Genomic DNA, 12,623 nt, shown 5'->3' on the forward strand with positions numbered 1-12,623 from the left:
TGTCAGAAGAAAAGCAGGAAGCTCATGCCTGGAGATTGCCCTGCATTTTTCTCTTAGGTCTCTAGTAGGCAAATGGCACATTATGAACAAAAGGCATTCCTTATATGGACACCTACATCCGTCTACCATACTCCCAAGAAGCAAAGCACCTTAGCCATCTTTGCTCCTCCACTGATGGTTGAGTAGTTAATGGGTAATTAGGAAGGAAAAATAGAATATTTTTAATGAATTACAGACAGCCATCACTTAAAATTGCATTCAATTTTTAACCCACAAATACTTAAATATTTTTACAGAGAAGACCAAAAGGCAAAAAATATTGTGCTTTCTCTACAACATAAACCAAATAAAATTCTTATTAATCTTTATGTATCAATAGTTTGGCAAAATGAAAATTTATAAAATTGGTTAGTTATCTTGCAATAGCCACTGAAATCTTAAATTACACATACATTTGAGAATCTTGAGACACATGCACAGCAACGCTTATGAACCTCTTAAAAACACTCAAAATGATATATATTAAGGGAAGAATGACTGAAAAATAGGTAGTTTGTACCCTAGAGAAACCATTTACAAAAACTGGATTTTTATAGAAAAACTTTTTTTTTTATTAAGATGCCTTTTGAGTTCAATCTCATACCCACTCAAACTGTGACTAGACAGTACATTTCACTTCTAGTTACTAGAAGACATTTCCTTCAAACAAACTGGGGCAAAATAGGAAGGAGATTAGAAGCTATTCTTTTAGGTCCAAATAAAAACTGATGAATTTAAATCAAACAACAGATTTTTAAACCAAATTAAAGGGAAATAGGATAGCCTGACCTGTGGTGGCATAGTGGTTAAAGCGTCGAGCTGGAACACTGAGGTCGCCGGTTTGAAACCCTGGGCTTGCCCAGTCAAGGCACATGTGGGATTTGATGATTCCTGCTCCTCCCCCCTTCTCTCTCTCTCTCTCTCCTCTAAAATAAATAAATAAAATCTTAAAAAATAAAAACTTTAAAGGGACACAAGATAGTAAAGACAAAACACTAGTTTTAAAATGTTCTTTTTTTCTTTAAAAAAAAAAAATTAGTCCCCCTCTAATAAGAGTTTCCATACAGTTTACCTGACACCTTAACAAGAATAGAGAACACAACAGGAGGGAAGAGGACACAGCATCATAGTTTCAAACATTCACACACAAAAAAACCCCAAAACACAGCCATCATAGATATTGTTAAGACCAAGTTTCCCAATAGACAGGGACAAGACCCAACAGACAAAAGAAATATAATCATTTATTTGAACAAAAACAAGATGGAAGATCTGGTTAGAGTAGGATGGAGAAGGAAGTGCTAACTCCTTGTATTAAAAGGAGGAAAGGGATTTATTAAAATGCAAAAAAGATTAAGCAAGCCCCTGAATGGAGTTCTGATGCTGAAACTGTCATATGCTGCTGGTAACAGTAAATATATATATATATTATATGTATATAATATACATATATATTTTATATATATTTCTATATGTATATTAAAAAAGGAAAAATAATCTATTTATAGAACAGTCAGTAGTCAGAGACATTTAGAAAAAAGTAAAAACCAGTCCTTTTTTCTTTTTAAAAAAATGGATTTACTAAAACAACATCACCCAGAGGTCCTACAATCCCACATCCTCTGATGAAGCCATGGTATTATTCAATAGCATCTGCTGTGCTACCAGAAATGCCTGTATTGGAAACAGCAGACATTGGCATCAGGGCTGCAAGGCAAAAAGCTGTTACTTGCTGGTTTTGCTCATGGCCATGCCTGAAGCCTGGTGGTATCTAGTATACTTGTGAATGAAGGTTTTCCCGAAAGGCATGCATCTCTGTGGCTCAGTAAAACATTAACTTTTCTTTTGCAGGAGCCTGGATGGATCCATGTACTTGCTTTTCTAAAATGTAGATCTAAGACAGAAAGACTTCTTCAAGCCAAAAAAAGCTCCTTGCCTTGAAAAAAGAAATCTCTTCTTTCCAGAATACAATCTAGTCAGATTTCTTAACTACAAAACATTGTCCTCCTTAGGAAGATAAGGTAGTCTGCCACTCATTTGGGGTTTTCTTCTTGGTACAAACATGTACAAGTAGCGGAGGTCTAGACTGTGCTACTGTCTCCTAACAGGAGTTAACTTTGGCCCTGTTACTCTACTACTTATTATTTGCAGGGCATTCAATGCCAGACAATAGTAGGGGGAAGTGGTACACTGACTCCTCTGCAACTATCCTAAGGAGATCCAAGAAATCAGCACCTCCAGATGGTGCTGCCTCTAGGTGGCAAACCTCTAATTAATATCAACTGACCATAAGAGACAATCCTACATCCCACCCGACCACCTTGCAGCTCAATCAAAAGTCTGGCCTTAATGTAACAAACCACATTCAAAGGAGACATGAACTGAAATACTGGCTGCTATACCAAAGAAGACACCCTCTGCACAGATGTGTTGATAGAGAATGTTGATCACACAGTCCATGCAAACAGGAAGTCAGCTATGAGGACTTTCTCTGAAGGTCATTCGTCTTTGGAAGCAACATTATGAGTGGGTCCAAACCACTCAACTTTATGACTAATGTCTTAATGTGGTCCATTTTCCCCAAGTCTCAAACTAACTCAGCATCTGCTAACTGGTCTCCTTAAGATCCTCCATTGGTAGTTTGTAGCTCATTATGAAAGAAGGAGCCGATGCTTGACCTGGGCTATCTAGGCCCTGCTTCTTTGCACAGTTTACACAGATGTAATCTTCATTTTCAGCCATTTCTGGAGATACACCCACACAAACTTGATGAAACCACTCATCACAGCCACCATCACACTGTACCCAGTCTACCTGTAGGAGACAAGACAGGGAAATGTTTAGGATACATAATCATCATTAAGCCTAAAATAAAAGCATACCAAAGAGCTTTCTTGGTTTAAATGATAGTAACAATTGAGATATCCAAAGATAGACAATGACTTCTTATGGGGTTATTTTTTAAAGAAAAGAAGTTGGGAAGCTAATACCCCAAAATTATATTTTACCATTGTATGTCCACACAAGTACTCTTAGGTACTCCATTACCTTATAAATGCCTGGGACTCCTTGTGAGGCAGAAACATGCTTGAGAAAAACAACAAAATAGGAATTTCTAATACAGCAGGCAAGTAGCTAATATTAACAATTTCTAGGCAATGCAATTATCAATCAAGAAAGGAAGAGTACAACAATGTGAAGGCAATCCTGTGTATTAGCTTTATTTCAAAGAGATAAGCCAAAGTACTAAGAGCATTAAATACCTTTTTAGAAAAGCAGTCACATAGGCCACTTTTAAAACTAATATTTTTTATTCTTCTCTTCTTCCGTTACAAATACAACTCCCTATAAAAAGTTAGCAAATATCAGAGGTCAAATCTTAAATATTAACCAATTAAAACAGTCAAAAGACACAGGTCAATAGATCACTCTGAGGTTTAAATTAAAGTCTAGATTACTGCTAGGTCAATGGCAGATGCCAGGCAAACTTTGACCCTTCAGAGAATACTGTAATTATAGGAGGCTAGAAAGGCACTGTTCATTTGGTGGACTTTAAGCATTGGGCCTAGAGTTAAAAATAAGGTGATTTTGGCTTTTATATTTGAAGGGTTATTGTGGCAGTTTTTATAGCTGATATCATGGCAGATGAAGTCCACACTACAAAAGTTGATCATTTTACTGGCATTGTAGGAAGCCACTTAATACAATGAGCTTTGCCAAATGTCAGAGCAAAGTAAGGAGTACGAAGGGATTAAATAAGTATCTCAGTAGAGCTAATGAGAAAGAACAGAGGAAGGAGGGTTTTGGCTAGGTAAATGTGTTTCAAGGAAAGTGAGTAGTTTTCAAAATTAGTTTCCATGTACTATAAAAAATGATCATGTTAGTAGTTTCAGGGTTGTAATAAAGGGTGGGAGAAATCATTTGTCAAAATAATCTTTCTGCTTTCATTGTTTCTATTCTAGAGCTCTAGAGATTAAGAAACAATGTTGTATAGTATAAAGATATATACTAAATTCAGGCAGGAAGTTTTTGAGTTCTGATGCGTTTTGTTTTAGGCAAGTCATTTAATCTCATTAAGGCTCAATTTCCTCATCTGTAAAATGGAGATATCTTCTTTACTAACAGATTTAGAGGATTAAATGAAATAATATATGGCAAAACACCCGTTACTGCTTGGGATACTGAAGAGGCACTTTTTAAAAAAGATTTATTCATTTGGAGAGGGAGAGGAAGAGGGAGAGGGAGGGGGGAGGGGGGAGGGGGGAGGGGGAGGGGCAGGAAGCATCAACTCCCATATGTGCCTTGACCAGGCAAGCCCAGGGTTTCAAACCGGTGACCTCAGCGATTCAGGTTGACACTTTATCCACTGTGTCACCAAAAGGCACTTTTTAACATTACAGTTTCATGGCTCTACTCATTATCCTACCTTTCACAAAATGTTTTGCGACTTGAAATAATTGCCTGCAGCAACACCTCTTCTCAAAAGGTGTAGACCATGTGCATGGGAATCACTTGCTGTGTTTGTTAAAAGTGTAGCTAAGACCCATCTCAAACCTACAGACTAGGAATATCTTGGGGGTATAAATCGGTTTTAATCAGTCCCCAGGTAATTCTTTTTTTTTTTTTTTTTTTTTTTTTTTTTTTTTTTCCATTTTTCTGAAGCTGGAAACAGGGAGAGACAGTCAGACAGACTCCCGCATGCGCCCGACCGGGATCCACCCGGCACGCCCACCAGGGGCGACGCTCTGCCCATCCTGGGCGTCGCCATGTTGCGACCAGAGCCACTCTAGCGCCTGAGGCAGAGGCCACAGAGCCATGCCCAGCGCCCGGGCCATCTTTTGCTCCAATGGAGCCTTGGCTGCGGGAGGGGACGAGAGAGACAGAGAGGAAAGCGCGGCGGAGGGGTGGAGAAGCAAATGGGCGCTTCTCCTGTGTGCCCTGGCCGGGAATCGAACCCGGGTCCTCCGCACGGTAGGCCGACGCTCTACCGCTGAGCCAACCGGCCAGGGCCTCCCCAGGTAATTCTTATATAATCTAAATGTGATCATCATAGCACTTTGTGATACTGCTTTCTATAAATTAGAGCAACTTAATAATTTCTTTTTAAAATAAATCCTGAGTTTTTCCCCCCTATAATTATCTGTATAATATTTAACTTCTGAAGTCTACAATAAAGTAATTAATCAAAATGTTCCTATTATAGCGAACTATATTAGAGAAAGAAAAGGGAGGTAATGACTTCTGTGCAACAAAATAAAAGTAAGGGCCCTGAAAGCAGGTAAAAGTTTATAAAGTGCTATATGGTAGCAGGTGAACTAAGAGTAAGTGTTTTGGCTATTAGGAACTGGTAACGAGACCTGGGAAGATAAGCTGTTTCTTTGGGCGGCCCACATTTGAGACATTATCCTGTCTATGATGCCACCCTTGAATCAATACATATCTCTGCTCCTACATATATGCTCAATACATATCCTCTTAATCCAGTCCATTCCCACTGATGATAATTCGTATGATAAGAAAGTTACCAATTTATCTGTATTTGCTAAGAAAAGTGGTTTCATTCAAGTCTTTTAAAAACTAGTGGCCCTGGCCGGTTGGCTCAGTGGTAGAGCTTTGGCCTGGCGTGCAGGAGTCCCGGCCAGGGCACACAGGAGAAGCACCCATCTGCTTCTCCACCCCTCCCCCTCCTTCCTCTCTGTCTCTCTCTTCCCCTCCCGCAACCAAGGCTCCACTGGAGCAAAGTTGGCCAGGCACTGAGGATGGCTCCATGGCCTCTGCCTCAGGCGCTAGAATGGCTCTGGTTGTCACAGAGCAATGCCCCAGATGGGAGAGCATCACCCCCTGGTGACGTGCTGGGTGGATCCCAGTCGGGCACATGCGGGAGTCTGTCTGACTACCTCCCCGTTTCCAACTTCAGAAAAAAAAAAAAAAAAACACAAAAAAATAAAAACTAGTTCTGCACTATAGAAACTCCCTGGTGTCCAGTTTCCCAAAATTAAATCTATCACTGTCAAATACGTTAGACATTTTCTTTTTTGTGATTTTGGCTAGAGGTCCCTTCTTAGACCTAGCTCTCCTACTAGATTACAAAACGGTATATAACTTTTCTTAAGATATTCATTGGTGGCCCTGGGCGGCTGGCTCAGTGGGAGAGCATCGGCCTGGCATGTGAAAGTCCCAGGCTCAATTCAATGCCAGGGCACACAGGAGAAGCGCCCATCTGCTTATCATTTTGTTCTGAAGATGTGTGCCATATATGAATTTGGTCTTTTACAGAAACACCTCTTTTCTCTCTTCCCCTCCCGCAGCCCAGGCTCCACTGGAGCAAAGTTGGCCTAGGCACTGAGGATGGCTCCATGGCGTCTGCCTCAGGTGCTAGAATGGCTCTGGTTGTAACAGAGCAATGCCCCAGATGGGCAGAGCATTATTCCCTAGTGAGTTTGCTGGGTGGAACCGGTTGGGCGCATGCGGGAGTCTGTTTCTCTGCCTCCCTGCTTCTCACTTTAGAAAAATACAAAAACAAAAAACAAAAAAGAGAGAGAGAGATATTCATTGGTACATAGATTCTATCCCAGACTACAGGTTGTATGTAACAAGTTACCCTGCTAATCTAACAGGGAAAAAAGGGTCCTTCTCTTACTAATATTTTTACCATGTTTATCTACTAACAATCAAATTCCAATTGAAAAGAGTCAGACATCAAACTAAAGTTTGGAATGTCAACTGAATCCACAGAAGATTTTGACACACAGGCAACAGACTAGTAGCCTGAAAACTCAAGAACAAAGAATTTATTTAACTGCATATTAATTTCTAATAGTTATTTCCCCTTTCATTACTTCTGGGAGATGTACTTATCAAATAATATAAATAACTATTAAAACACTACGTAACTATGAGCTGTTTAAATATTAACTAATAAGGATTTAGCATTTTAGAACAAATAGGTACTGGCTTTGGATATGGGGAAAATGTGTGTTTAAAAGAGAAATATATTAAATAGAGGAAATAATGTAAGTTTGACATTTCATGTTTTGCTATATGGTTTCATAGTTACACTTAAAAAAACATATTTGGCATATTATACATATTATACATATTTTGTTCACTTCTTAAAACATATTACTGCAAAGGGAAACATAATAAAGCCTGGTGGTTTAATGATATTCTTGGCTCAGTTACCCAAACAAGCTTTTGTCATTTTGGCATTTAATCTCTTTTGTACCTCTTTGCATGAGTTAGATTTGAAAATTTTTAATTCACATTTTAATAAAGTACAACATATGTTCAAAACTCTTGTATATACTTTCTGAATGTTCTCAGCATTAAGTGACTGGGTCCTCTCATTCTGCTCAAGACTGGTGGGTTTCCCAAGATACAGAATTTTAGTGCTAAAAACAGGAAAGTTTCAGGCAAATTAGAACATGATGGGAGAGGCAAATTTTTAAAAAATCTATTCTGACAATATTTTCCCTTTCTCTTAAAACATCTTGAAATAGAGGCTAGGTAACATTTAAGTAATCCTTGAAAATTTTCTCAATCTGCACATTTGGGAAGAAAAATAATAATTACTGGTTAGAAAAATGATAAATGTACATTTACCTAAATATGAGCATACCTTAAGTTATGTTTTGCTGCATATTTTAAAAAAGACAGATTTCCCTAAAAATCATTCTTTTCCTATTATCATTTTGTTCTGAAGATGTGTGCCATATATGAATTTGTTTGGTCTTTTACAGAAACACAACACTTCAAATTGAGAAAGTTGTAAATTCTTTACAAAGCTTGTAAAGAAATACACCTTTTATGTAGTAAAACTGGTGTCAGGAACAAACTTGAATAACTACAAAAATCGCAAAACAGCAATGATGGGCAAAGTGTTTAAAATCTTAAATAATTTGTTTTATAAAGAAATACAATATATACTATGTTTCTTTTTATGTAACATAATGACAGGTTAAGGCACACACTGCTCATCTTTGATGTGTTGTAACAGTTTAAAACAGACATTTTTCTCTGAATGTTAAATTCTCCTTTTGCTCCATGACAATGTAGATAACTTTCTAGATTTTTTAAAAAAAATAACCTATCATGTTAGGAGCCAATCTTAGGACTCATGTTATAATAATGATCACATCTTAACACTTCACTGCATTTTTAGTTAACAAGTACCTATTCTCATAATTCTGAGAATAAGCAAGTTATTTTAAAAATTTTATAAAAGATGAGCAAAAAATTGTGTGGAATGTTTATATGCTATAGGAATATAATAGGGATAATAATAGATAAACTAAGCCATATTTAAAATGCTGAGCAGAGAGGGAAGAGATCATTAAGTGAAAAGGAGAAGAAAGAGAAGGTAAAGGTTCATGATGTATATAAACACTGTAAGGATAATAAGAAAGCTTAAAAGAGAAACATCATATTTTGTTGACAGTTCCAAAACTGCCATAAAATTAGTAAAAAGAGGAAAAAAGAGGTTCTGCCAACACTGAGCTGCTAATACCCAAAAAATAACCTTTCATCAGCCTCTTTAACAAACTCAGATGAGAATTCAAAATGAAACATAAAAAACAACAAACACATATACTCTATCTATTAAAATGCTTTAAAATGTTTACAGTATATAAAAATGCTTATGAAATTAATAGATACAAAAGTGAATAGGCAGTATGGCATAACATAAACTATATGAAATACACAAAAATATTTATAGCTATTGTCATTGGAAGGTCAGATTATGGGATATATATTTTGCTATATATTCATTTTCCAAAAATGAGTGGAAAAACATTAAGTTCTGAAATGTGTTTTTATACTTACATCTCAATTAATGGTGGGGTGAGGCTATTAGCAGAGAGCCTGAGCTGTGGGGCCAGGTGACCAGGGCTCTCTTTTTGCTTTTGCCACTAATTAGGTCTGATTTTGGTCACATCATTTATCTTCACCGAGTCCAGGTTTCATCATTTATAAAGTGAAGAACCCTGGACAAGGTGGCCTCTTGAAGCTCTAACAATATTTGACTGAGAAGGGAAGTAAAGGAATAATGAGGCAGCTGTATTTATTCTGTTCATATATTCAAATTGAGGAGCTATTAAAATCTAAATAGCAAGTGGTATAGTGAGCATAATAAAATTAAAACTATGAATTTATTAATACTCTTGATGGGAACCATAAGAAATGCCTCCAGTGATTTTATGAACTGAGATTTTTCATTAAGTCCATTCATCTTTCTCAGAAAATCAATACCTAAAGAATGGTCATTATATATAATTATTATACTTAAAACTTAGAACTAAAATTTTTTAAACATTACCTTTAAAGGTCTTAATTATTTTTTACAAGATACTTAAAAAAGTCACATTCCACTTAGGAGAGTGCACACAGGCCTAAGTGTGGATAAGATACAGACCAAAAAGGGAAGACTTAACCCCTTAGTTTTAGGTTGTTAAACCTTAATGCAATTTACCAGAGCTCTTAGAATACTAGCCCAGGATGTTTTCAGGCCACCGTGGCTAACAATGTGTCTCAAAGTCACCCTCTGGGGAAGGCATAAGACTATTTTGAAACTTATTATGCCACTTGCCTATGAAACACACTGTTGCCCCAGGGTATCACATAGCTCCTCTCTGCTCTTGCCTCATTATGTTCATTAAATATGAGTTTTAAAATAAAATATTTCTTCTACTAAGCACACTGACCTAAGAGCTTCATAGAAAACATATTATGTACACTGGAAGCCCAAGTTCTGCAATCAAAAACAGACTATCATTACGTCAAATGTACGTCCCAGCCTGCTGCTCCTGGTCCTCTCCCACCTGTCTGCACCTCATTAGAACTCACCTTGTCCTTGCAGGGCCTCTGGCAGTTCTGTGCTGCACACACAGCATTCTCGTCATCAGACTCCTCTGCCCCTGACCAGTCATACTTTGAGGGGATGTCTAGCACTTTTTTTTCTCTCTTCTTCTCAGTATTCTCTTTCACAAGTTCGACTTTGGCTGCAGCAGCCTTCTCCTTCTTTTTCTTTCTCTCTTCTTCTTTTGCAAGTTTCTTGGCCAGTTTGTTTAGCTCCTTTGATTTTTCTGCACTTAATTTTAATTTCTTCTTTTTAGGTTTATCCATTTTCTTTAACTCCTTGGACTTCTGTTTTCCTTCTCCAAAAAGCTGTTCTCCTTTCTCTAGCTTCCGTTTCCGTTTCTTTTCTGAAGAGTCCTTCCCTTTTATTTTTAATGGTTTTTCTTCCATGCTGTCATCCTTCAAAAAATAAAATTAGAAACAACTTTCAAGCAAGACATTTAAGACAGCTAAGAGATTATGTGAGATATCTTGAAGAGTCAAATACATGAACATAAAGAGTGGGGGGAAAATGGGATTTATTGTTTAATGGGTACAGAGTTCCTACTTGGTATCTTTAAAAAGTTCTGGAAATTGCTTGACCAGTGGTGAAGCACAGGGGATAGAGCATTGACCTGGAAAGCTGAGGGTGCTAGTTCGAAAACTCGAGGTTGCTGACTTGAGTGCAGGCAAGATCCCAACGTAGCCTTGGGCTTGAAGCCCAAGGACACTGGCTTGAGAAAGGGGTAGCTGGCTCAGCTTGAGCCCCCTATTCAAGGTATGTACAAGAAGCAATCAATACATAACTAAAGTGAAGCGATTACAAACTGATGCCTCTCCCTCCCCCTTCCTCTCACTAAAAATTAAAAAAAAAAAAGTTCTGGAAACAGGTGATCATTGCACAACCCAGTGATGTAATTAATATAACTTAATTGTATACTTAAAAAGAATTAAAATGGTAAATTTTGTGTTGTGTACACTATATATATACCACAATAAATATTCTAAATATTATTTAGAAGACATTTTTAAGAAGAAAATATTCAATGAAGAAAATCAATAGCAGAAAATAATGGCAAGCCCTAAATATTTTTATTTATTTTATTTTTTTTCATAGAGAATCAGAGAGAGGGATAGACAGGGACAGATAGGAATGGAGAGAGATGAGAAGCATCAATCGTCAGTTTTTCGTGGCGACACCTTAGTTGTTCATTCATTGCTTTCTCATATGTGCCTTGAACATAGGCCTTCAGCAGACCCAGTAACCCCTTGCTCGAGCCAGTGACCTCGGGTCCGAGCTGGTGAGTTTTGCTCAAAGCAGATGAGCCCACGCTCAAGCTGGCGATCTTGGGGTCTCGAACCTGGGTCTTCTGCATCCCAGTCCGACACTCTATCCACTGTGCCACTGCCTGGTCAGGCAAGCCCTAAATATTTTATTTTTAGCTTGCTAGGGAAAAGGGCAAAAGAATTCATTGTAAGCATATATTAATATAATCTATAGCTTCTGTTTTAGATGAAAACATACATAGAAAGCTAAATGTACTAAATGCACATTAAATCATGTAATAACTTTTTGGTCTTTAATTACCACTACTATATATAGTTCTTTATTAATTCTTGGTGGTTAAGAAGTCATTAGAAATGTTATCAAAACAATAAAAGTGTATCATGATCTCATTACAAAGGGTATGTAATAACTTTGACAAGAGCTAAAAAATTGTTGATATGACAAAGCAAAAAAAAAGTTATTTTTCTTTTCAACTAGAATATTGTTGCTATTATGTGCCAATAATGTAATAAATATTAAAATTTTAATCGTAAAGGTATGTCTAGTAACAGAAAGAACAAGGGAGCAGGTAGAAAAAGAAATACTGAAGCCCTGGCTGGTTGGTTCAGTGAATACAGCATCAGCCTGGTAACACGGATGTCTAGGATCAATTCCCAGTCAGGGCACACACAGGAGAAGTGATGGACCTGCTTCTCTCCTCCTCCCTCTCCCCCTTCTCGCCCTCACCTCCTCCCATAGCCAATGGCTTGACTGGTTCAAGTGTCAAGTCAACCCTGGGCGCTGAGGATAGCTTGGTTGGGGTTGGTTGGAGAGCACTAACTAGCCTTAGGCGCTAAAAACAGATCAGTTGATTTGAGCATATGCCCCAGATAAGGGTTGCCGGGTGGATCCTGGTCAGGGCACATGTGTGAATCTGTATATTTCCCCTTCTCTCACTTAAAAAAAAAAGAAACTGAAAAAAGTTTGATAATTATACACTTAGGAATTAACACTTGAGAACTTTTCTACAAATTTATGACAGAAAAATCTTTGACACGAACTTAAAAATCTGCATAATCCAAATAAAAACACTGAATTATACAAGTTTAAGTCTATCACATCTTGAACAAGGTATTTAACCTCTGGATACTTTATTTCCTTATATATAAAATAAAAGGATCAGATGAGATATGAATGTGAAGAAAATGCCTGTAGACTAGAAAACATTATTTGTATTAGGCTACACCTTGGATCTGACTTCCAAACCACAAACAAAGTATAGTATTCTAAGCATATCAACTATTGGTAACATGGTACTATTCCATTACGTGGAAACAATGAAAAGAATACTAGGAATCAATGCCAGAGTTAGAAACCAGGTCTCTCTGTTTTTACTAGTGAGTGATCAGGCAAGTTTCCACCTCTCATGCAGAAGTGCTAAATACGTGCCCTATCATTTCCCCTCTCCACCCTTCAGGAATAT

General features: G+C 37.5%; 1 protein-coding gene and 1 non-coding gene across 2 annotated transcripts in view; both read right to left on the bottom strand.

Moving 5' to 3' along the window:
• Positions 1–1,070: 1,070 nt before the first annotated feature.
• KDM5A (lysine demethylase 5A) overlaps positions 1,071–12,623 on the bottom strand; it is a 101,679-nt gene continuing 90,126 nt past the window's right edge. Inside the window, exons 27-28 of the mRNA XM_066369551.1 lie at positions 9,883–10,293; positions 1,071–2,853 (exon numbers count right to left, since the gene is read on the bottom strand). Coding sequence (XP_066225648.1) covers positions 2,647–2,853; positions 9,883–10,293 — 618 coding nt within the window. The 3' untranslated portion in view covers positions 1,071–2,646. The remainder of the gene's footprint in view (positions 2,854–9,882; positions 10,294–12,623) is intronic.
• On the bottom strand, positions 4,974–5,049 carry TRNAG-ACC (transfer RNA glycine (anticodon ACC)). The gene has a single exon. It is a non-coding gene; the product is annotated as a tRNA-Gly (tRNA).

The sequence above is a fragment of the Saccopteryx leptura genome, chromosome 2 (genome assembly GCF_036850995.1).
Source record: "Saccopteryx leptura isolate mSacLep1 chromosome 2, mSacLep1_pri_phased_curated, whole genome shotgun sequence".
NCBI lineage: Eukaryota > Metazoa > Chordata > Mammalia > Chiroptera > Emballonuridae > Saccopteryx > Saccopteryx leptura.